Source organism: Arvicola amphibius, chromosome 12 (genome assembly GCF_903992535.2).
Source record: "Arvicola amphibius chromosome 12, mArvAmp1.2, whole genome shotgun sequence".
NCBI classification, from domain to species: domain Eukaryota; kingdom Metazoa; phylum Chordata; class Mammalia; order Rodentia; family Cricetidae; genus Arvicola; species Arvicola amphibius.
This window is the reverse complement of record NC_052058.2, coordinates 66,103,502-66,128,749: the sequence shown is the minus strand read 5'-3', so window position 1 is coordinate 66,128,749 and position 25,248 is coordinate 66,103,502. Positions and strand designations below refer to the sequence as shown.

General features: G+C 41.4%; 1 protein-coding gene across 1 annotated transcript in view; it reads right to left on the bottom strand.

The window, feature by feature from the left end:
* Window positions 1–16,937, bottom strand: part of Xpr1 (xenotropic and polytropic retrovirus receptor 1) — a 148,858-nt gene extending 131,921 nt beyond the window's left edge. Inside the window, exon 1 of the mRNA XM_038349545.1 lies at window positions 16,861–16,937. Within this exon, the coding sequence (XP_038205473.1) occupies window positions 16,861–16,929 (69 nt within the window). The 5' untranslated portion in view covers window positions 16,930–16,937. The remainder of the gene's footprint in view (window positions 1–16,860) is intronic.
* Between the last annotated feature and the right edge of the window lie 8,311 nt (window positions 16,938–25,248).

Genomic DNA, 25,248 nt, shown 5'->3' with positions numbered 1-25,248 from the left:
GTTCTCCTAGACATTCCAAGTAACAGCACTAATATAGGTAATGGAGTAACTAAGTTAACAGTGAATGTATATTCTAGAAATATGAGATGTTGACTACATACATGTGGTAGTTTGAACGTAAATGATCCCCATAAACCCATAGGGAGTGGCACTATCAGGAAATGTGGCTTTGTTGGAGTAGGTATGCCCTTGTTGGAAGGTATGTCACTGTGGGGAGAGGACTTTGAGGTCTCCTATGCTCAAGCTATGTCCAGTGACACAGTTCACTTCCTGTTACCTGCATATCAAGATGTAGAACTCTGAGCTCCTTCTCCAACACCTTGTCTGCCTACATGCTACCATGGCCCACACCATGGTGATAATGGACTAAACCTCTGAAACTGTAAGCCACCCCAATTAAATGTTATCCTTTATAAGAGTTGCCGTGGTCATGCTGTCTCTTCAGAGCAATAGAAACCCTAAGTAAGACAATATGTTTATCCCCCTTCCCTCTCAAAGCTTAATGACAATGTAGTAATTTTTTAAGTATAAAGCTGTAAGGAAAAAATGGGGAAGTAGATATAGCAGGTAGCTGGTTTAATACATCTGCCCAAAACAGCAAGCGAGGCGTGAACTGATTTACCACACAACACAGAAAACTTGAAATACCTTCAGAGCAGGAACCTAACAGGAAGCAAGCCAATTCAAGTCTATAAACCCAGAAGAGGCCAGGAACTGGAAGTATCATGTGGTTGAGAAGGCAAAGTTAAATAAAGGCTAAATACAGGATTGGTTGAATAAAGTAAACAGTTCTACTCCTGGCTTACCACAATACTTTCCACACATATCCCACCAGACACTAACATCACTTAGACCAAAAAACTGAACTGAATGAGAGAGGAGGGATTAGGATATATACTGCGGACCAAGCAGAGGACAGAGGCAACAAGCACAGACTGAAAATGAAGTGTATACATGAATGGTAGGATCGCAAGCTGATTTCTTCCCCAACCCTCATAACTAAGAACATGCCTGCTAAGAAAACATAACTAGGGGGACTGGAAACAGGATCAGTGGGTAAAAGTGCTTGCTGGGCAAGCATGAAAACCATAGTTCAAATTCCCAGCACCTATGTAAAAAGTGGGACGTAGTGACACACACCTGTAATCTCAGAACTGTAGGGAGAAGAAACAGGAAAGTCCCCGGTATTTACATACTGCCAGAACGGCTCCAGGTTCACTGAGGACCCTGTGTCTCGAGGGAATAAAGTGGTAGATGATAAGAGTAGGAAACTGATAGCCTCCTCTGGCCTCTGAGCATGCATAGGTAGAAGCACCAACAGGCACATGTGCACATACAGCACAACACACACACACACACACACACACACACACACGAGAGAGAGAGAGAGAGAGAGAGAGAGAGAGAGAGAGAGAGAGAGAGAGAGAGGAGGATACAATTGAAGGAAAACTAGGATATTGCTTCTCTGTTTCTCTGTTTCAATATTCATTAGTTAAACAATATCATGTGAATATGATGGTAATTATATAATAACCTCATCAGAGCTCATTTGCATATATCATTCAAGAGTGTTCTCTAAAGTCAAGCACTTTCTATTTTATTTTATATCAAGAATCCTCCTATGAGTTTGCTTTAAAGTAGCTATCCATCTTTAATTCTTTAATCAAAGTATAGAGGTCATCAACTTTACACTAGAAATGCTATTCTAGGTTAGTTTCACAAACAAGGCAGATATACTCTTCCTATATGTGTATAGAAATTGTGAGAAACACAACAAAATTTTCATGAACCCAGTACATGATCAACATTAGAAACTAAGTCTCCCAGTAAAGATGCTAACTGTAAAATTACTCATACACACATTGAAATAACAAACTTATAAATCTTACTATTATAACAAGTAAATCTGTTTTTTTCACTTATGAAAATAGTAAGAATCATTTCAGTGGTTTACAGAAAGTTGTTTTCTTTTTTAATCAGAATATTTGGTCTGAATTCCAGAAATTCTACTTTTCCACAGAATTAGTGGGGTCTAGATACTTACACTACTGAGGTCTATAAATTACATTCTTTTTTATGTTCAAGAGCAATTTTATTAGAGTTTAAAAGAAAAATCACTTCAGCAGACAAGCTGTACATCTCAGCAGCTACCCAGAGGAGGAAAATGGAGGAGAAAAGGTTTAAGCCATGCCACTTGACATGGAGGTACACAGTCACATGGAGGTGAGGAGGGAGCTTAAGAGGGTGTGAAGAAGTCCCTAAGTTCTGGCCAGCAGCAGAAAGAAAGAGACAGAACAAAAGAAAAGGCAAAGTTACATCTTTCTGAGCCATAGCTTGCTGTGGGAGCTCCTTCGGCTCCTTCAGCCAATTGCCTTTATGTTACCAGCCCACTTGGCAGGGTTTCTTATATTATAAATGCGCTCGCTCTCTCTCTCTCTCTCTCTCTCTCTCTCTCTCTCTCTCTCTCTCTCTCTCTCTCTCTCTCTCTGTCTGTCTCTGTCTCTCTCTCGCTTCCAGCACTCATTTCCAGCTGCTAGACTCTGTTCCTGTTCTCCATTCATGCAGAGGATTGTGATTTAGGACAGTGATCTTTAAGTCTTCCCTAAATAAATAACCCTTTATTATACATAATTCTGAATGAGTGTGGGATTATTTTGTAACTTCCATCATCAAGAGCTCAGAACTCATGCTGGTTTGATTCAGCTTATAGAGGCTGTTGTTTTTATTTGTGTGTCGTGTGGATGGCTGGGGTACAGTGGGGGTGCACAAGTGCCACAGTGCCAGTGGCAGTCAGAGAACAACTTTCACAAGTCAGTTCTTTCCTCTCACTGTGTGGGTCCCAGGCATCAAACTCTGGTAATCAGGCTTGGCAGAAGATACCTTTAAAGGCTGAGCCATCTCTCTAGACTGCATTTCTGGTTTTACACGCAGCCTGTGTGGCTCTAAAGCAAATAGTCATTGGGTCAATTTTTGAGACACAATCTCCAGCAACTCAAAAATTAGACCTTGATTCAAGGCTGCTGAACAGCCATTGCCAATGACAAGCCTAGAACACTGGCCATCCTATCCTGGATGCTGGGAAACCCAGAATCAGAGACAGAAAAAAGGTGTAAAGTAATAAAAGGAATCTAAACTGGTATTCTCTGTTCTTGTCATGGCCATGAATAATAAAAGTTTCAGAGCTCTGCAGTAGCCACTAGCCACATGTTGCTATTAAAATTTTAATTAGCTAAAATTAAATATTGAGTTCTACAGTCTCATGAACCACATTTCAAGGATCCATTAGTCATATGTGACTCGTGGCCACATACTGGACTATATAGATATAGAACATTTCCTCTCTCACTGCAGTCCTACTGCACAGTGCTGTACTGCAGTTTACCTATCAAGATAATTGCCAATGCTGCTTTCCTTAAAACCAAATAATGCCTTCCAGTGATAAAACCTATAGCAGTCAACTGTCTCCCTGGCTTGGTAATAAATAATACATTATTACTGCCTATAATATACTGACCAGATATTTTATCTACAGTATCACAATGACTGAGAAAGCCTCTTCCACAGGTAGAATCTAAGATTCAGAAAGGGTAATCACTATTAAATAATAAAGCCAAACTTCAAATTGCTCTCTTAAAATCCAACTAGGCAGAGGTCAGGGATGTAGTTCAGTGGTAGAATGCCTGTATAGCATACATAAGACCCTGAGTTCAAGTGCTAATACTGGGGGAAAAAACTGTGAACAAACCATTCATATACCAGTATAGACATTAGCATTGTCTTTTAAAAACAGTCTTTAAAATTCATGCGTATGTGAATGCAAGCATACATGTCTTGCAGCACATGTGCAGAAATCAGAAGAAAACCCATGGGAGCTGGTTCTCTCCTTCTACCCTATGGTTCAGATAGTCTTTGGGCTGATAGTAGGTGCTTTTAACTGCTAAGTCATCTCTCAGCCCAGCATTAACATTATCTTAAAAAGAAAAAGAAAACAGAACAAAGGAGGTCAACATTAAAAATAAAGGGGAAAGAACGTCTCAAAACATTAACAATGGCAGCATATCCAAGCATACTCCAGTAAAAAGATATACACAAGGAATTTGGTCCATCCAAACAGTGTAAGACCAAGGCCTTGAAGAATGAAATGAGTGCATCATTAACTCTAGCTTTCTAATCACATGCTCAGCCAGTCGCATAATTTATCTCCTCTCAATAGGCTGGTGGAGAGAACAGACAAATAATATGATGACAAAGAAAACCTGTTTTAGCCTAAAATATGGATGCTAAGTGCATTTCTCATTGTAATGAATAATTTGGTACACGGGTATTTAAACATCACTCCTTTGTGAGCTTACAATATTCAGCCAACCACTTAATTGTATACAATTGGCCAAGCCCCATCAATCTAGGGTTACTGAAAAGATCAATTCAGATTGGAACTTGGGGCACAGTGAATTCAAAGTAAAGACATTCTGTGAAACTCCTTAGCAACCAGTAAAATAGTGTTCCCAAGCAAGGCACTGACCTCAAACGACACCTTTCATTCAAATTCCAGCAGCATTTATTAGTTCCTGTAGCAAATGCCCTGAGACTCCTAAGTACCAAATAAAAAACAATTCTTCCCCTTCAACTTTTTTCCTACTCAGCAAAACCACTGTACAGAAAACATATCACAGTGATAACAGAACTGAATTTGAATGACAGCAAGGGAATGGGGTACATGGAAGGGGTTGGAGGGAGAAAAGAGAAGGGAAAAATGACATAATTATATTGCAATCTCAAAAGTTAAAGATAATAGAATCTGTATTAAGACAAAACTGAGTTCATAATCTTAATTCATCCTAAACTGTGCAGGCTTGGACAACTACGAGAGTATGAGATTATTTTTCTTCAAAAATAAGATAAACACCTATGTCAACAGGTCTCTTGTAAAGATCACATGAGAAACTTCATCCAACAAATATATAAGTAGTTAAATGTGACAGATGGTGGAGTAGACACTAGAGGACAATATCTACTACCTGGCTGGACATTCAGCAAGCATCTGGTAAATGTTACATTATAACATCAAATCTAAAAAGCCACCAACAGCAACACACATCATTAGTTTATATACTTCTAAGACTGAAATACTATGTCAAACAGAAAAACAATATAGCATTAATTTTTAACACGTCCCATTTCATTTAAAATGTGAACTATATATAAAACCGATTAAATAAAACACTGATTCAAGTCTTCATAATTTTTTACTATACTCTGTTTTTCCTGTCTTTGATCATAATTTTTCTAAAACATCATGTGAGATACAAATTACATACACACACATACCACATTGTGTCATCTCTTCAAAATCTTTTATGGACAAAGAATGGTAATACATGCCTATGATCACAGCACTTAGGAGGTTAAGGCAGGAAGATGGCAACTCTGAGGCAGTTCTGAGCTACATACTGAGATCCTATCAATAAGTAAACAAATATTTACAATTCATACCCAGGAACATATCTTCTCAGTGTTCTAGGCTTTTCAATCCCTCCCAGATCCTTTCCAGGTTCACTCTATAGACTGTCCAATACTCTAATAAAATCAAACCCCATTAGGTATATATGAGTATGGTATAGGAGTTCCTTCTGTTTGTGTGTTGCTTTCATTGGTTAATGAATAAAGAAACTGCTTTGGCCTAGTTGATAGGGCAGAACTTAGGAAGGCGGAAAAAACAGAACTGAATACTGGGAGTAAGAAGGGCAGAGTGAGAGAAGCCATGGCCTAAGATGGACGCCGGTTAGAATCTCCAGTAAACCACTGCCACTGGCGATACACAGATGAATGGAGATGGGTTAAACTGAGATGTAAGAGTTAGCCAATAAGAAGTTAGGGCTAATGGCCAAGCAGTGTTTTAATTAATACAGTTTCTGTGTGGTTATTTTGGGTGTAAGCTAGCCGGGTGGCCGAGACAAACAAGGGGCCCTCTCCTCATGGATATTCCCACCTATGCCATTGTTCAACTTCATTCTTTCTGCCTACACTGCCTATAGTATCCTTTTCTTTCTTACCTATATGATAAAATTATATTCAATCGCTTGTATCTTATTGAAATAATACCACTGTAGATCCTTCTAATGTAAATGTCTTTGCTCTCTCGGGCAAAATCAATTGGCAATTCTTTTGTAATAAATATGTGTGTGTGAGTAACAATACATATATATGTATATATGTATAATTAGAAGACTACGTAATTTAAAAATTACTCAAAAGTAAAAATTCATGCTCACTGACTTTACCGCTGTGCCCTGCATGATCCCAACTGTGTGTTATCATGTTAGGATCCTAGTCTCTAAAATTTGACACCCTGCTTTTGCCTTCTAGCTCTAAGCACTTTCCAGCTATGCAACCTACTCATCCTAAAAATTCAATGTTTCTCCTAAAAATAATAATAATATACTGTGGATAGTGAAGATTAAAATGCACACTAGAGCACTCAATAAACATTACCTGTGGTTATTATCATCATTATTGTTTTATTGTTGTTTTAAAAAGGGAGACACTCATGAATAATGAATATATTTAATACACGCTCTAATATCCTCTAGACCAGTATCTACCTTCCTAATGTTGCAACCCTGATGACCCCCAACCATAAAATTATTTTGTTCCTACCTCATAACTGCAATTTTGCTGTTATGAATTGTAATGTAAATCGTTTTGGGAGATAGGAGGTTGCAAATCTCAGATTGAGAACCACTGCTCTGCACATTGTCCTGACTTTGGCTTGTCAACTTGAGCTATAGGAGTTAGGAAATATAGTCTTCATGTAACCTCTGCTACAAAGCAAGCAAAGGTATGTTACAGAGGAATAGGCTATTCATTCTTAACCTTCCTGAGTCTTCCTTTAATTTCTACCTGACCCCTCAAGCCTTATTATATTTCCTCAATCCTATCTCCTAATTCAAACAGCTTTCTACTTGTGATCATATCTTATAAATGGGGGCAATGGTTAATTTTATGTAGGTAAGTAAATAACAGCATCATTAAAACCTGAGTCTTATCATTTACTGAGTCTTTTAATTAGCATACAGGAAAAACATTTTAGGTTGTTAATGTGATTTAATAGATTAGATTCAGATAAATGTATTTGCACAGAACATCTATTAATCCGAAGAAAGAATATTCATCCTTGAATTTTTAAGGCAAAACAACAACAAAATGCAATATTTATATGTGTAATGATTGTTCTGTCTCTTTAAGAGACAAGCCATGCCTACTCCCTCCTCCATCTACTGAGGCAGGCAGGTCTTCCTTCCTGCTTGCAGCCTTAGTCTCTCTCTTTTCCATCTCTCTCTCAGAGAGGCAGTTTCTGTCTCTCCCTTCCCCCCCCCCCCCCCCACTCTTCTTCCCTCCCTTCCATAACCACTAAATAAATATCCAACCTCACTCTGCATGGCATGCCTATCCGTCTGTCTCTCGCCCACTGCCACCACATGGCTCGCCCCCGGAGACCAGCCACCTTCTGAGACCTGCTGCATGGTCTTGTGCACCTGTCCCTGCCTAGGACTGGCTGCTCTTGGGACCGCTGCCCCCTGCCTGCTACCAAAAGTGCCTGCCACTACTTGGGGACCTGCAGGGTTTCTGCCACTGCAGCTACTGGGGGATCCACAGCAATTTTTAATAATCCATTACAATACGGCTGTGCTAAACCTAAGCAGCCAGCTGTAAGGCTAATCCCATGTAGTGTGTGACCTGAATGCCCTCAATTTATCCATTCAAAAACAAAAGTTTTTTTTTCAATTCCAAAGCTAACTTTTTAGGACAAAATATTTTTTTTACTATAAAATTGAGAAGAACTAAAGTTAGGCAACCACTAGAAGCTCACTTAAGCCACTTGGATATATTTAAGAATGCACTTGAGAGTTTCACTTTAGTTAAAAACAAAAAAATCTTGACACGGGCTAGTCAAACAAACGAATTTACAAAATGATCATCACAACTAATTTAGTACACAACTACATTATCATTGATGACTGTCTTCCTTAGTGTATACTAAAAAAGCTAAGAAAAATTCATTAGAACAAATACTATAGACATCTGAAATATTAGCTCAAATGAACACAGCCATTTCCTAGAAAAACCTACATATGACATCTGACAGATAAAGCTTGAGGTTCCATCTCCCTAATGTAAACCCGACCAACCAAGCACTACACATTATCTTTGAACTCTTTGAAAAGAACTTTTTAATATATTCATCTCACTATATGCCATTGCTCTAAGAACTTTTTGTGGTTTGACTTATTTAATCCTCAACCGCTAGGCATGTTGCATACATCTGCAATCCCAGCATTTTCTCAATAGGCTGAGACCAAAGTATCAAAAGTTCAAATTACAGTTATAGTTCAGTAGTAGAGTGCTTACCTAATATGTCAAGATCGCACTGCATTACATAGTGAGACTGTCTCAATGACTTTGGAAATGTCAATTGAACAAATGAATTTTCGAAATGAAGATTTTTGTAATAGTCCTACAAGAATTTTACTATCATCATTGCTAATTTACACAAAAGGAAAGCAAAGCACAAACATGTCAAGTGATGTGGGCTGGGGAAATGGCTCAGCAGGTAAAAGCACTTGCCATGCAAGCCTGATGACAAGCTCCATTCTCAGGACCCAGGGTAGAAAGAGGCAACCGACTCCTAACAGTTGTTGTCCTCTGAGCTCCCCAAGTGTGCACTCACCACACACACACACACACACACACACACACACACACACACACACACACATTTATTAAGAAAAAAACTAAATGACAAGTGACTTGCTTACAGTCACTAAGCTAGTAAGCCGGTGAGCTTTGATTTGAACCTACAGTCTGACTTTAGGTTCTCTGCGTTAACACACAAAGCCAATAAAATAAATCAGGATACCAGTTAGCTCAGCCACTGACCAAGCCAAATGACCTTCATCATTTAATCTCTCTGATTCCATTCTCACTTGGACAAAACTGGAACCGAACTGTTCCTTACAGGAACGTGTAACCTTGACATAAAACTTAAAGCCAACTGCCACAACTGAGGAAATCAATAGCAAAATCCACATTCACATTCGTCTTTTTACCACAACTCATCCCCTTCTTCTTATGCTCATCGTATTAGCTGTTTATTCATAATGTTATGACCACTATGAGGAAACATAAATTAACAGAGGTGAATTCTGTCCTACTAAGGACTCCGCTGCCCCCAAACCTGACTGACCATGCCATAGAATAGGTGATACAGAAACAGGTCAGTGGTGCTGAAGAGGCTTCTCACTGTCTCATCTGTGCTCCTGTAACTAGGAGCAGCAATATAGTTATTTAGAAGCTCAGCCTCCCCCTCCTGAGACAGTACTAACCACCTACATACACAGCCTGCTTTTTTTTTTTTTTTTTTTTTTTTGTTTTTCGAGACAGGGTTTCTCTGTAGCTTTGAAGCCTATCCTGGAACTAGCTCTTGTAGACCAGGCTGGTCTCGAACTCACAGAGATCTGCCTGCCTCTGCCTCCCGAGTGCTGGGATTAAAGGCGTGCGCCACCACTGCCCGGCTACACAGCCTGCTTTTAAGAGAAATGTTTTCTAAAGTGTTTATCACAAGGTGATAAACCCTCAAATAAATAAACAAACAAACAAATCCTGGCTGCTGCTGTTATCACCACTACCACCACTGCTGCTATTTACACTCCTTCACAGAAGCAAGAGCTCCACAGTAGGAGACTTAATTTCAATTCTAGCTCTACTGACTTAGCAGGTGAAATCCAGAGAAGCCAAATTTCTTTTCTCTATGGCCCTTCACTGTGTAGCAGGCACCAGGAAACCCTCACCCTAGGAGTCCCTTATTCTCTCCCTGCTTTGTAAAAACAGAGCATTCTTATGCAAGCCACCTCCTAACTTTCTGAAATAAGTCCTGTGCTCACAGAAGGCACTGCTGAGCTGGTCATGATGGCACATGCCTTTAATCCCTGCACTAGGGAGACACTCCTGAAGCAGAGGCAGGACAATCTCTATGAGTTTGAGGTCAGCTAGGGCGACATAGTGAGACTCTATATTAAAAAAATAAACAGACAACAACAAAAAACTTCATAAACCTACCACTCATTTGTTTTGTTTTGTTTTTTTGTTTCCTTCTCCCACATGTACCTGACTTACAGGTACACAACGTAGTCTTAGATGCTGTATGAAATGTAAGGTCATACCCCTAGTAGTTAGTAAAAGATGTGCTTGCATATTGCATACTAAACATTCCTCAGTTTTTAGTTTCTAATATAGCATATCAATAGACATTGACATCCTTTATAGTTTTAAGAGTTTCATAGTGTCCTAGGATTCAAAAAGCTTGAGAACCATTGCTCTAAGGCATTAAAAAAAAAAAGCAACCCACAAAGCACACTTTCTGGAGCTAGAGAGACAGCTCAGTTGATAAAAGTGTTTGCCTAGCACTAGTGAAAAATCTTGGGTTCTTTTTCTAGTAAGGCGTAAACTAGGAATGGTAGCTCACGCCCATAATCTCAGCACTAGAGGTAGAGGAAGATGCAAAGGGATCAGAAATTCAAGGCCATCCTTGACTAGGGAGTGCGAGGCCAGCCAGGCTTACAAGAAACCCTTTCTGGAAAGGGGGAAGAGGAGGAAGAAAAGACCAAGGGAGAGGGAATACTGAGAGATTAAGAGGAGGGGAGGAATAGAGACTGAGACTTCCCCACTTTCTTCTGTGACTGTATCCCACCTTTCTATCTTAAAAAGACCAACTATTGGGGCTGATGCCTGGGGACCTGGCTTGGTGGATACACAGTTCACTGCACAATCATAAAGACCTGAGTTTGGATCCTCAACCTCCATGTAAAATCCTGGTATGGCGAAATTCGTCTGTAACACTAGAACAGGGGCAATGAACGCAGGTGGATCCTTGAGGCTTTCTGACCATCCAGTCTAGCCAAATCAACAAGGTCCGGGTTCAGTGAGAGATCTGTCTTCAAAAACTAAGGAGGAGCTGGGTGTGGTGGCACGTGCCTTTAATCCCAGCACTCAGGGCAGGCAGATCTGAGTTTGAGGCCAGCCTATTCTACACAGTAGTTCCAGTGTACATTCCAAGGTCCTGTAGAGAGGCTGTTTAAATAAACAAAAGTGGAACAAGGCTTTAATCTCAGCACTCAGGAAGTAGAGGCAGGTGGATCTCTGTGAGTTCTAGACCAGCTAGAGCAATATTTTGAGACTGCCTCAAAAATAGAAAGGATGGAGAGCAATAGAAGATACCTGATGCCAACCTCTGGCTTCTAAACACAAATGCACATAAGTGGGTACATACCTGGACACAGAAGTGTTCACTATTTATGAGCACTCAATGACAGAGCTATACCTTAGGAATTACTTACCTCCTTATTCCTGATCTAAGTTTTTTATACTAGTATAGACCTCAATAATAAGACTTTAAAAAAAAAAAAGACCTTTCCTACCTGAATATTCTTGATCTAATAATTTATTCCAGTATTTCAAAGGGCTAGTGTAAGGATCACTACTGCTTTAATTTTGAACTTAATTTTAATGGATACCAGTCTATCAAAGGCACACATGAGATATAAGTTAATCGAGGATGTCAGAGGATAGAAACACTGACTTCAAAAGGTTATCTTAATAACTGTGAAATACTTTGGTGAACTTTTTGTCAGATTTAACCAAGTATTGCTACTTTACCTGGGGTCTGGCTAGGGGCTATTTCTAGATGAGTCTGTTGTCATTGCCATGCTGTTCACTATGCTTACACACTGGCATTACCTCGCAGCATCTCCTGTTGGGTCCCTTTACGTTTTATTGACTGTGAAGGCTGAGTGAGCTAAACTTACACAGCATTCATTTACCTAGGCAAACTGTACTAACTGCTATCCACTGACAACGAACAAAGAAGTGAGCAAATCACTGACAACCCTGACTCCCTCAGAATTTTAAAACATTTGTGGGAAGCCAGTTTGGCAGAGTGTTACACCAATCCATTTACTAACATTTGGAATGTTATTTCTTCCTTCTCATATGCATAAAATTGACAAAAACTAATGCTTTTAACACTATCTTACCTCACTCCATAGAGTTTGGGGTACACTGCTTTAGGGACTAAAAGTTAAAAGTACCTGAAACCCCCAGCTAGTATAACTCGGTCTCTCAAATGTTTTCCAAATGAGGACTGAAGCCAGGACTAGTTTTCCATGGTCACCCCAGGTCAAATAAGATTCTTAGGTTCTTATGATCTGGGCCTTCACCCAAAAGCTGATCCAAAATCAGCCTCAGGGATGGATGGACAAGTATAATCTTACCAGGATACTCACCCTAATATACTTTACAGAGACAATAAAGGACAGTTATAGTTTCCTGCTCTACTTTTATTCACTCATTTAAATCATATTTGTAAATGTCAGACATCTCACTAACAATCATTCATAAGCATTATTTAAAATACACTACACTGTACTTTATTTGCAGAAGTCCTATAGAGAAAAACTGTGGTTTGTACCCCATGGGGTGGCCAAACTGAAAATTTCAAACAATTTCCAGCAAGGCAAGTGAACCCTAACTAATCAACATAATACCCCTGAGACACGGAAGCTGCAACACAAGCTTTCCCACGGGAGGGCTCTATAAGTGAAAATCAGAACAACATCACAGCAACGCTTCCTTCCACCTGACAATGGGGAAGTGCAGTTTACGCAGTACGTTTTCCAGATCATGCAACATAAAATCAGTTCAGCACCATTGCTTTCTGTTTAAGGAAAATAAAAGTCTCATGCTAGAGATGTAGTTCAGTGGTAGAGTGACTTGCTTAGCATGCCCAAAGCCCTGGGTTCAATCCCCAGCAATGGACACAAAAGGTTTCACTGAGTTTTCAAGTCACAACAAAATCTCAATTAAAAATTTTTTAATTTATTAATTTTTTGGCATATTTATTTATTTGGAGAATTTTTGTTTTTGTTCTGTTTAGAAGACAGGGTCTCACTATGTAGCTCTGGCTATCTTGGAACTCACCATGTAGACCATGCTGGCCTCAACTCACAAAGATCTTTCTGCCTCTGACTCCCAAGTGCTGGAATTTAAGGCGAACATCACTATGTCTGGCTTTTCATTAAGTTTTTTGAAAAGATGTTGTTTTAAAACATTAATTTTATATTAGGATTTAAAAATAGTTCCTTAAATTCTCTCTTCATAAACATAATTAAACCAAAAAAAACATAGAAATTTATAGAGTTGAACGGGTGCTTGGATTATAAAAGGCTTACTTAGAAATCATCAAGTTCAGTTCTCCAGTACCACATACAGATAAACAAACCTGAAACCCCAAAAGGAGGAAGTGATTTCATAGCTAATGTGACCTGGTTCCCAATACTGAAACATACAGTGCTCAAGAAACAAAGTCAGGTGTGTGTGTGTGTGTGTGTGTGTGTGTCCACACATTTATATGACTCCAAATGGCTTAACCTTTCTAGACCTGAGTTTCTTTGCCTGAAAAAGCAAGGAAGTACATAATCTTTAAAATTCCTTAACGTTGGAGAGCTCACTGTTTTATGCTTATGCTTACTACAGTATACATTTAAAAAGTCATTCTTGGTTCCTGAGACACCAAAGCACAGGACCCTAGAGAGAGAGAAAAAAAAGATCATGTCAACAATCAAAGGCATCAAATATACTGGCCTCTTTTGTTAATATTCTGCAAAATACTATCTGATCATACTACTCTATCTGGATGAAACTGGTCTGAGTTAGTTTCAATTAACCTATTACAGATAAAACCATTGATTCTAAAGTTTTTCAAAGGATTGTTCCAACACTTATTGATGTTCCATTTTCCACCCTGAGATTTATACTCAGGTTATTAGAAACAAAGATAGTGTCTGTTCATTTGTATTTATTCTGGTAAAACTGTTCATAAAGCATCAACTAGAAGTCCTGTATATGGTCTTGCCTTGTTTCTTTATTCTTTTGTGCTTATTCTGACTATGAATGCCACAATTTTTTAGTTAAAGACTAATAATTTTCAGGATGTTGATGTAATACTATCAATAATTTTAGCAATTCAGGAAATTAAAAGTTAAACCACTTAGGAACTAGAATGGGCCTTAAAGGGCTTTGGCCCTTTATATATTTCTTTATGGAAAAGAAGAGAGCAGGAAGAGCAAAAACATTCTCTCCAGGGCCTCACAGCTAACATACATAAGAACTAGCACCTACTATGCCACATGTATCTATAATATCATATAGAATTAAATATTATATAGAATTGTAGATGCAAGCAAAATGTTCGGTTTCCATCTAAAGCTCCACGTAACTCAAGTAATAATTAATAAACTGACATAAACAAAGAAACTGAACAGTTTCTGTTGGTCTGGGGCACTAGAAGGCAGCCTAAGCTTGAATTAAGGGAAATGCATCAAATTTCATCACTAGGGCTTGAAAAACAAATCCAAGTGTCTGTTCTGCCAACTGTTTTGGACAGCATTATTTTCAACTACATGAAAACACATATTACACAAAATTAAGCAAATGCCTAGCAAAAGCTAACTTTTTCTTATAGATACCTTTTCCCCTGACTTTTTTTTTTTGAGACAGTCTCTTCCCTGGCATTTTTAAGTCACTAACATTCCCAGACCTTAGCAATCTTACTCATACCTCTATGCTATTTTTAAAGGAACAGGACCAAATCTTTAGAAATAATACACAACACAAAGACTACACTCTCATGCAAATGGTTCCAACTTACAAAGAAAAAGCCCCTTATTTTCACCTTGCCTACAGAACAATGAGTCTACCAGGAACAGGAGTTGCATACTAGGGAATCTCTCTGTAGAATCAAATTTCAATTATCCACAATAAATGAATTTTTCTAAAAGTAATTTATAATTGGTCTGAGAAAGAAAATGCAGTCATTCAAAGGCATAGGAATTCTGTCCCTCGGTGACCAATCTAGAGTAACCATTTAGAAATAATAGTAACCAAATAGACTACATAAATTGAGGAGTCCCAGAGTCACTGTGGTTACTCCGGCCACAAAGCTAACATTACAAATCAAGGGTTAATTGCATTTTTAAACTAAATGATATGCTTCCCCTTCCAGGCCAAGATAGTCCAAGAAAATTCTATAAAATAGTCAAATGTTGAAATACTTCAAACAAATCATAGGATCCATCCAACCACTGTTACTCTGAGCAGAAATCAAGCACTCCATACTGTATAATAATAAGATGTGCTTCAGCATGCTCTGGTCCTAGCCTCTCTGAAGAACTGACGGTGGTGCTGAAAGGGCTAGCAGCAGGATGAAAAGCCAAGGCCTCCTTTCAATGAAACCCACCATCTGGAGGCTAGCCAAGGTTTTCAAACTGACTGAATGTTATTACAAACATTAAATCAACACTCTACAGCCTGAACTGTTAGAGACTTTTCTTACAGAATGCTGCTAAAGAACCCTACAAGCAAACTGGCAAGAAAGTATTGATAATAAGCCATTCGTCTCTAGCATTAAATACAGTATATTGTAAGTAAACTTATTTTACAATCTTCAAGATTCTGTTTAACCTAACTACACCCTTCCCCCGCCCCCGGTCTCCAATTATTCCACTGGCTACATGAATAAATGAACTTACTGCTGTTGCCTAAACATCCTATCACTAAATTTATATAAAGTTAAAAAGAGATCCAAAATATTTTAATTCATAAAACCTAGCTAGTATGGTGTGTGTGTGTGTGTGTGTGTGTGTGTGTGTGTGTGCACGCGCGCTCCTATTGATTTTATATTCTTTGTTCCTGCTCATACCATAGATGTGAATTCCTGGAGGTTACAGACCCAGCTGTCTTTCTCTATCCAGGAGATGAGCTACTAGCTTCTGAGAATAACCTATTGCAAGCTCAAAACCCTTCAGGTACCCTACCTTCTAAATACGTGAGTGGATTTCACTGTCTTTACTGTTCCCAATATTGACTCAAGGTTCCTTATCTATTAAATACCCTCCAAAAGCTGTGGAAGAAGAAACTGAGAGGAAGGGAGGAACATGACTCCTGTAACACATAAGTAAGATACAGTATTTACATTACAGTGATTTTTCTCCCTAACAAAAAACTTAGCAGAAAATCTGAAATTTGAAATGATCCTCTTGCCTCCTTCCTCTTCCCTCCATTCCAAAACCTGAGAAGAGTGAAAATCCAAAGATGAGGTTGCTCTGTACAGTTCGTGCAATCAGTACAAAGACTAGACACCGTCTCCTTATCAAAACAGAACTATTAGTTCAATGCGTTTGGAAACTATAACCACTGCATTAGGTGAAACACATTTCACCAAGTTTCAATCCTGTCACAAAGCCTTTGTCAACAGTGGGCAAGTGGGGGTAAGCCGACGGGCTCGGTGGCCTGAAGGCAATCGCTGGAGGGGCTTATCTTACAAGAGCACGATTCCTCGGCGAGAGAAGAGCGGCGAGAAGCACCTAACCTTAGCTAGGGAGTAATCTTCCGCGGTGGGGACCGGAGGTCAGGGGGAAATGAGAGAGGGTGGCGCCGAACCGCCGCGACCCCGGGCCGCCGTCACACCTGCGGCTCAGCCTCCCACCACCATTCCCCAGCCCCAGCCCGGCTGTGCCCTTCCTCTCGCCGCCGCCTGCATATCCGTTACCCCGGCGGCAGAGGGCTGCGGGGGAGGGGAAGGACGGCCTGGCCGCCGGGGGCCAGAAGCTCCGGGGATGCCGCAGTGGCTCCCCGCGGCGGTGGGTCAAAGTCCGCCCCGGCCGGGGAGCTCACGGCGGCGGCTGAGGTCGCGACTGGGGAGATGGCAGCCCCTGCCGAGCCCTCCCCAAACCCGGCCGCCGCGGGTACCTCATACTGGATGTACTGCTTCCTCCACTCGGGAGTGATGTGCGCGGAGAGGTGCTCGGCGAACTTCATCCTGCCGTGTCCCCTGCCGTGTCCCCCTCACTCCCACCCGGCTCCGGCAGCTACAGGCGGCGGCGGCGGCAACTGCGACTCCGACTCCTCCCCACATGGGCCCCGGCGCTGCGCGGAGCTGCGCTTCTCTCCTCCTCCGCCGCCGCCGAGGTCTCCTCAGAGCCGCCCTCCCGCCATCTTCCTCCTCCTCTCCATAGCCCCGCCCCGCCCCGCCCTCTAGACGTCATCGCCATGGTAACCGCCTACGCCGCTCGAACGGAGGGGGCGGGATATAGGGCGGGGCCTCCGGGGGCTTTCCTCTATACTCCGCCCCTTTGGGCCGCACAAGGTAAAGGCACCGCCCCTGACCTCTTCCGCTTGTCTTCTGTCTTCTACAGCTGCTTTCTACAGTCTGCCTGGGAAGCAGAACTGTTGTTATTTCAATTAATATTATTACTGGAGCAACAATAATCCACACAAGACGCTTATATTTGCAGAGAACTGTGCAAATATTTTTCCATCTTAATATTGATTCTTCATAAAACCCTTAAAGATGAATCAGCACTAATCCAAATTGAATAGTTAAAACAGTTAACAGCCAAATGCAGTTAAAGGAACTGTATTTGCATGCTCTAGGGGCTCAATAAATGCTTGTTGAATTCAATTTAAAATGTCAGTGCCAAAAAATTTTGTGTTGTTTCTGTCTGTCAACATAATTGTCTATTTAGTCTTGGAGTTACAAGAAAAGCCAAAACACCTGGATACAAACCAGGACTGAAACTAGTCTGTGATCCAGCTGACTGAGGCTTGGGACAGGGTTGAGAGGGAAAACAGCACTGAGAGGAAAAAGAATCCTATTTGCATCCACCCTCTGGTGAGACAGTCCCGGATCCAGGCTGAACCTCTGGGAAGATACCACTCCCAGAGCAAAGTACCACATTCCGAGTGAGAATGACTGCCCTCAAGGACTTATTTGAGGCAAAAGCCACCCTGGGTGGAGGAGCCCTGGATAACACAGCAGCTAAGATTTTTAGCTTGTCTGTCCTTGCTCCTATACCAAGCACTGCTCCAAATCCCTTATATGTCCTTTGTCCTTTAATCTCACAATTTTGATGAGATTCAAAGGATTGCTAGGAAGTGTTGTACCTGGGACAATATAGATCTCTGCTGTTGGCTTCCCAACACACACACACACACACACACACACACACACACACACACCAGATTTTTTTTCTCCTTCCCTTCCACTTAATTCATGTCAATAGGGTTTTATAAATGTTTCTTCAGGAGAAAGACAGGCCATGAGGCTTGGTGGAAAAAAGCCTAAGTCTTCTGACAAACTTTTGTGCAAAAACCTCAACCGCTGGCAAAGGGTTAATCAGAGGCCTAGAGAGATGGCTTAGCAATTAAGAGCAGACCAGAACTTGATTCCAGAACCCAGGTCAAGCATCTTGCAACCACCTGTAACTCCCAGCTCCAGGGACATTTGTGGCACCCGAGAGCACCTACACTTTTGTGCATGTGCCCACACATATACGCATAACTAAAAATAATAAAAAAATAGATTTTTAAAAAAGGATAATCAAGGTCAAAGAGAAGGAAAGGAGGAGATGTAGGACTCCTCTTCAGCCTGGTACTCCTCCGCCCCCTCTTCTACAACAGTATAATGCCAGGAGGAAAACACAGGCAGAGGGGAACATTGTACACTGGGTACGCTGCTGCCACAGCACAGCCCGCCCATCCCTTAATTGTATATAAGATTCAGGAACTGTGGTCCAGTTGAGGGAAAAATGAAATCCTTAGTTCTAGCTCTAAAACCAATAATTCTTAGTTCTTCTCCAGGCTGACTCAAAGCCCAACTGCCCAGCGAGACACAGTCTTTATTTATCCACAAAAGTAGATAAGAAAAAAAAATGAGATGGGGACTCATTGTGTAGCCCTGGCTGGCCTGGAATTCTCTGTGTAGACGAGGCTGGCCTCTACCTCAACAGAAATTCTCACCTACCTCTGCGTCCTGAGTGCTGGGATTAAAGGCACATACCATCACTCCCAGGTGAAATTTCTTTATCCCTAGCATTATTACAAATGTCTCACCAAATATTTGAATGACATTTACTGAACACGTACTCTCTGTAGAGTATAAAGTCAAATGTCTTAAAGATAGTATGAATGGTTCTGCTCTGAACCAGAAAGGCCCTCTACTTAAGACTTCTCTTTGTGAACATAATCTCTAACAAAAGGCTGCTGAGCATTCTAATATTCCAGTCATGTCCTTTGGGAATGAAGGACAGTTCAAAATGACATAAAACTGTCTTTTCCTGGAAGGAAATCACAGTCTAGTCAAGTGATGAACAGACAGACTAATCGCCTACATTGTGAACTATGCTGTGAGCGAGGTTGGATAAGGGACGCGAATATCTAGCTGAGGAAAAAGAAAAAGATGGTGTCATGGAGATGATTTTGAAATCCAGTCTCGGACAATGATATAACAAGCAAAAAAGGGACACCTTGAATACCTCAAGGGCATATAGCAAGATGGCAGGATTGCTAAAGAGTAACTCTGTTATCTGACCCAAATATCCTCCAAAAAGCTGAAAATGTCTGCGTGGCCCCCTCTCCTCCTTGGTCCCGTTGTTCTCCATTCATCGTGTTGCTATTAATAGTTGATCAGACCACAAGCTCTTTGAGAATTAATTGCTCATTTTTCTTGTCTTCTAAGATTGAGCACAGTGCCTGGTTCTTGGGCATTGAAAAAAGAAAGAAAAAGGAAAGAAAGAAAGAAAGAAAGAGAGAGAGAGAGAGAGAGAGAGAGAGAGGGAGAGAAGGAGGGAGGGAGGGAGGGAGGGAGGGAGGGAGGGAGGAAGGAAGGAAGGAAAGAAGGAGAAAAGAAAAGAAAGAAGGAGAGAGAAAGGAAGGATGAAGAGAAGGGAAGAAAGATGGAGACAGAAAAGCAAGACAGTCCAGACCATCTGAAGTAAATCTCAGAAAATGAAGTTGGAACAAGATTGTAAAGAAATTGTGGTAGTTTGAATGTAATTGGCTCTCATAATCTCATAGAGAGTGGCACTATCAGGAGGTGTGGCTTTTTTTTTTTTTTTTTGGTTTTTCGAGACAGGGTTTCTCTGTGGCTTTGGAGCCTGTCCTGGAACTAGCTCTTGTAGACCAGGCTGGTCTCGAACTCACAGAGATCCGCCTGCCTCTGCCTCCCGACTGCTGGGATTAAAGGCGTGCGCCACCATCGCCCCGCGAGGAGGTGTGGCTTTGTTGGAGAGGGTATGCCCTTGTTGGAGGAAATGTATCACTGTGGGGGTAGGCTTTGAGGTTTCCTATGCTCAGGATACCACCCAGTGTCTCAGTCAACTTCCTGTTGCTTGCAAGATGTAGGACTCTCAGCTACTTCTCCAGCATCATGTCTGCCTACACTTTGCGGAGCCATGGTGATAATGGACTGAACCTCTGAACTCTAGGTCACCACATCACTTAAATGTTTTCCTTTATAAGAGTTGCCAAGGTCATGGTGTCTCTTCACAGCCACAGAAACCCTAAGACAGAAACTGATCACAACACCAACATGGAGTCTGAAGAATTTTTAGTTAAGTGCCTGACTTTGGTCTGGGCAAGGAGTGCACATAAATATTCCCAACACTGACTCTAGGAATAGACCTGAAATTGATTCCTAACTTCCGTATTTACAAGTTACCGGCCTTGAGCAAAGCACATTGGCCTTTACAGCCCCAGTTTCCTTCTACATTCCTCCAAAGGCGAAGAGAAAAAAACTTTGTGAGTTAAATGAGACTCTGCGCTGATAGCACTTTGCATGAAGATGGGCCCTGATTGAACATCCCATAACCGGCAACCTCTCAAAACCTGTCAGCAGGGTGAGGGATGAACTAGAGTGGGGCTGACCTCAAGACTGGTGTGTATATCAGCAAGCACTTACTGTGTACTGGCACTGGCCTGACCACTTTGCAAATGCAAATCTAATCCTCACAAGAACCTATAAGGGGTAGTTTCTATCCTTATCCACACTTACTTGGACGCTGAATAAAGGCAGAGGGGATAAGCATCTTGCAGATCACCCACCTAGTAAGTGGTAGACCTGCCTTTGAACCCCTGTCACCCCACTCCAGAGTACCTTTGAGCCTTGCATTATATGTCTGTTGATGCAAAATTCAAGACAGATGAGGCATATGAATCTAATGACAGGGAAGATGGTGTTTCCATACACTGAGATGAAGAATGCAGGCAGAGTATGCCTGGGGTACTCTGGATATGTTAAGTATTTGGGGATCTCCCTGGATATGTTAAGTATTTGAAAATCTTCGATTGAGTGTATGGATCTAGAGCTTTAGAAACAGGTTGGGGCAGAAGACTGGGGAGTGATTAAGATTTAAATGATAGCCTGGTGGTGGTGGCGCATGCCTTTAATCCCAGCACTCGGGAGGCAGAGGCAGGCGGATCTCTGTGAGTTCGAGACCAGCCTGGTCTACAAGAGCTAGCTCCAGGACAGGCTCTAAAGCTGCAGAGAAACCCTGTCTCGAAAAAAACAAAAAAAAAAAGATTTAAATGATAATTAAGTCCAGCAAGATTGCCCAGAGATAAAGCATAGGCTGGAAGGAAAAAGAGGCCAAGGGAACATTCCTATGTAAGGCTGATGAAGAGGGGTCAAGGAAGGAGGCTGAGATGTGGCTAGAGTGAGCAGCAAGGCAATAGGAGTGAGTGATGTCAAGAAAGATGTAAAAAGATTAAAGTTTCATAAAGGAAGCGCCAATCGATAAGGAAAATGTCATAGAGAAGTTGAGCTGTCCAACATCTAAGCTCTTGGGTTTAGCAAGTTGAAAAATCATTAATAGGGGTTGGAGAGATGACTCAGTGGTTAAGAGCACTGGCTGTTCTTCCAGAGGACCTGGGTTCCATTCCCAGCACCCACATGGCAGTTTACAACTGACTGTAACTCCAGTTCCAGGGAAATATGACACCCTCGCACAGACATACATACATGCAGGCAAAACACCAATGCACATAAAATAAAAATGAATAGCCAGGTGGTGGCACATACCTTTAATTAAAGGGACTGATTGCTTCCCTTTAATCCCAGCATTCAGGAGGCAGAGGCAGGTGAATTTCTGAGTTCAAGGCCAGCCTGATCTACAGAACAAGTTCCAGGATGGCCAGGACTACAAAGAGAAACCCTGTCTCCAAATAAATAAGTAAACAAATCATTTTTAAAAGTTATATATAAAAAAGAAGTCATTGATAACCTCCGGGGGAAAACCGCTTTGATAACTTAAAGATTATCATGGTAAGGACTGAGTCATGCAGAGCATTTGCTTCTGGCAGTCCTACGTTGTATTTATTCTGTGAACCTGCCGCACATACCTGCTGTGGAATGCCCAAGAATGAGGCTCTAATAGTATACCCAGCAATTTATTTAGAAATTCATAAGTTCTAACTCTGAACACTTTATATTTATCACACATAATTCTATGTTTGGGAACAATTATATTTGCCACAAAGTAACTGTTTTAAACCTTAGAATTATGTGTGATAAATATAAAGCCAAACAGTTGCTTGAAGAAAACAAGACTGGTGATCATGAAAGTAGAGGAACTGACCTGTGGGGTACACCTTAAACTGAGCAAGCTATGGTACCACAAGAGTTAAGATCACGTTCAAAGTGCATCCCAGGCCCAGTGCAGCTTTAAAATATGGTCAGTTTACAGATTCGGTAGAGGTTCAATAAATGGACTTTATATGATCTGCAACTCCTTTAAAATGACATAAAAAATGTAAAATGTTTCCTGTTATTTGAATATTTTCCTGGAAAGACTGCACATCTCTAAAGTTTGCCTCATTCAAAGGCTTTCAGACTGGTAGGCCCTGGGTATTGATTCCCCTTCTTCTAAAGAGAGCGCTTTGGGGCTCAATGGTTAAAGAACTGGCTGGTCTCCCAAAGGGCCTGGGTTCCAGTCGCTGCACCCACATGGTAGCTCACAACCTTCTATAACTAGTTCCAAGGGATCCAATACCTTCTTTGGGTACTGCATGTGCATGTTACACAGACATGTATGCATGTAGGACACCCATACACATATAAATAAATCTCAGCTAGGTGGTGGTGGCATACACCTTTAATCACAGCACTCAGGAGTCAGAGATAGGCAGATCTCTGTGAGTTCGAGGCCAACCTGGTCTACAGAGCAAGTTCCAGGACAGCCAGGGATATACGGGGAAACCCTGTCTTGAAAAGAAAATAAATAAATCTCAAAAAATAATTTAAAAAAGAAAACCACAGCACTAGGAATTTCAAATACTTTTTCAAGGTAATTAGTCAATGGTGTGATCTGGAAATATGTCTGTTTTATTGCAAATGAAATTAAATATTCTTTGCTGGTCTATCACCATGCACAAAACTCAAGTCCAAATGGATCAAAGACCTCAATATAAAGCCAGCCACACTGAACCTTATAGAAGAGAAAGTGGGAAGTACACTTGAACGCATTGGCACAGGAGACCACTTCCTAAATATAACCACCTTCTTCTACCCACTCCAGCATTAGGGCTGCAGACCCAAGGTACGGGGCCTAGCTTTTACATGGGTGCTGGAGATTCAAACTCACATCCTCATGCTTGTGCGGCATGCACTTTACAGCCTGAGCCATCTTCCTAGCTGCTTGAATGTTTTCTTGTTGGTGATGTAAGGTATTTTGCTAGTTATAAAAGAGCATTCCTGGACCAGGGCACAGCTCCATGATAAAGTGCCTGCTTAGCGTATGTAGGCCCCTAGTTTTAATCTGCCACACACACACGCACGCACGCACGCACACATACAGATGTTTTTGGTATTTACTTTTATTCGACACCCATTTACCAAATCCTTATTTAGCAAGTACTACCACCAGGCACCCTTCAGGGCACTGTGGATAGGGCAGTGATGGACAGTCCCTAATTTGGGGGAACTTGCTGAAACATAAAATATAAAAACAAAACAGAGCAGTGTGTAACAGGTTACCTGGGGATACACATGTATGGAGGAAAAGAAACCAGGGTGGGGAAAGAAAGAACACTGTATACTTTTATATAGGGCAGTGAAGCAAGGCCTTCCTGATCAGGCCAGTTGGAGGGAGAAATTTGAAGGCAAGGTGAGAACTATGTAAGCAGAGGTTGGAGGTAGCAGCGGGAGGTGAGAATGGTGTTCAAAGCTGAGGAATCTGCAAAGGACAGGCCCTGAGTCGGAGATGTGCAGAGTGTTGGGAGAAGGCAGGAACACCAGGGTGGTGGGAATGTCCCAGGGAAAGTGGCAATGCCAGACAGGGAGGAGGGGCTCCATTGGCTAGGCTAAAGAGGAAAGACTTGAGAACGCTTGGGGCTTTATACATATTTGCCTTTTTTAGGGTTGGGGGAAGGACCTTATATGTCATAATAAGATCTCTTTTAATTCATCTATGCATTTAAAAGTAGTAGTACATAAAGCTTATACAGCAATAGCATTAGGTATATTTATCGTGTTGCGCAGCCATCACTATATCAGTTTCCAGAGTCTCTATTAAACAATAACTCTCCATCCTCCCTTCCCCCAGCCCCTGGAAAGTTCTGTTGAACTTTCTGACTTGATGAATTTTTCTTTTTCTAGTTTCCAACTATGTTTGGTTTCTTTCGCTCAGCAGGTTCTTTCCACAGTGTATCCCTGTTGTCATATCTGTCAGAATTTCATTCTTTATAAAGGCCTAGTCATATTCTGGGGCAGGCCCTGTGGACCTAGAGATCTGCTGACGCACCTTTAAGCTGTTTGTATGTTTTGACTATAGTGCATCCCGCTACTATGGATGTTGTGCACACACCTGTCCGAGGCTTTAAGCTGCTAGGGGCCTCTGGCAGTTAGACTTCTTGAACCGTGACATGCTTCTGTGTTGAACTTTCTGGAGAAACGTCTATCTTTTGGATATTACCCATCAGATGAGGCACATCTGTTTCTGTTGTGTGCAAAACAAGTCTCCAAAGAAGAAGAGTAAGAAGGAAGATGGGTGCTTAACAAAAATTTATCTCACAGTTCTGGGGGCTAGGAGTAAAAACCCCACAGAGTCAGGAAGCCCATGTTCCCTCAATGACACTGGGGGGACCTCTGTGCTGTGCCCTCCCTGAGCTTCCGTTAGTGGACGCGGTTGGTGTTCCTGGCTTGTTCCTGCACTAGTCCACTCTCTGCCTCCTTCGTCACGTGGTATTCTGCCTGTGTGGGTCTGCGCTTCACACGCCACTCTCCCTCCTTCTACTGTTTCTTCTAAAAATACCGGTCTCATTGCATTAGAACCCATCCAAAGCCACTGTGAGCTCATTCGTCTT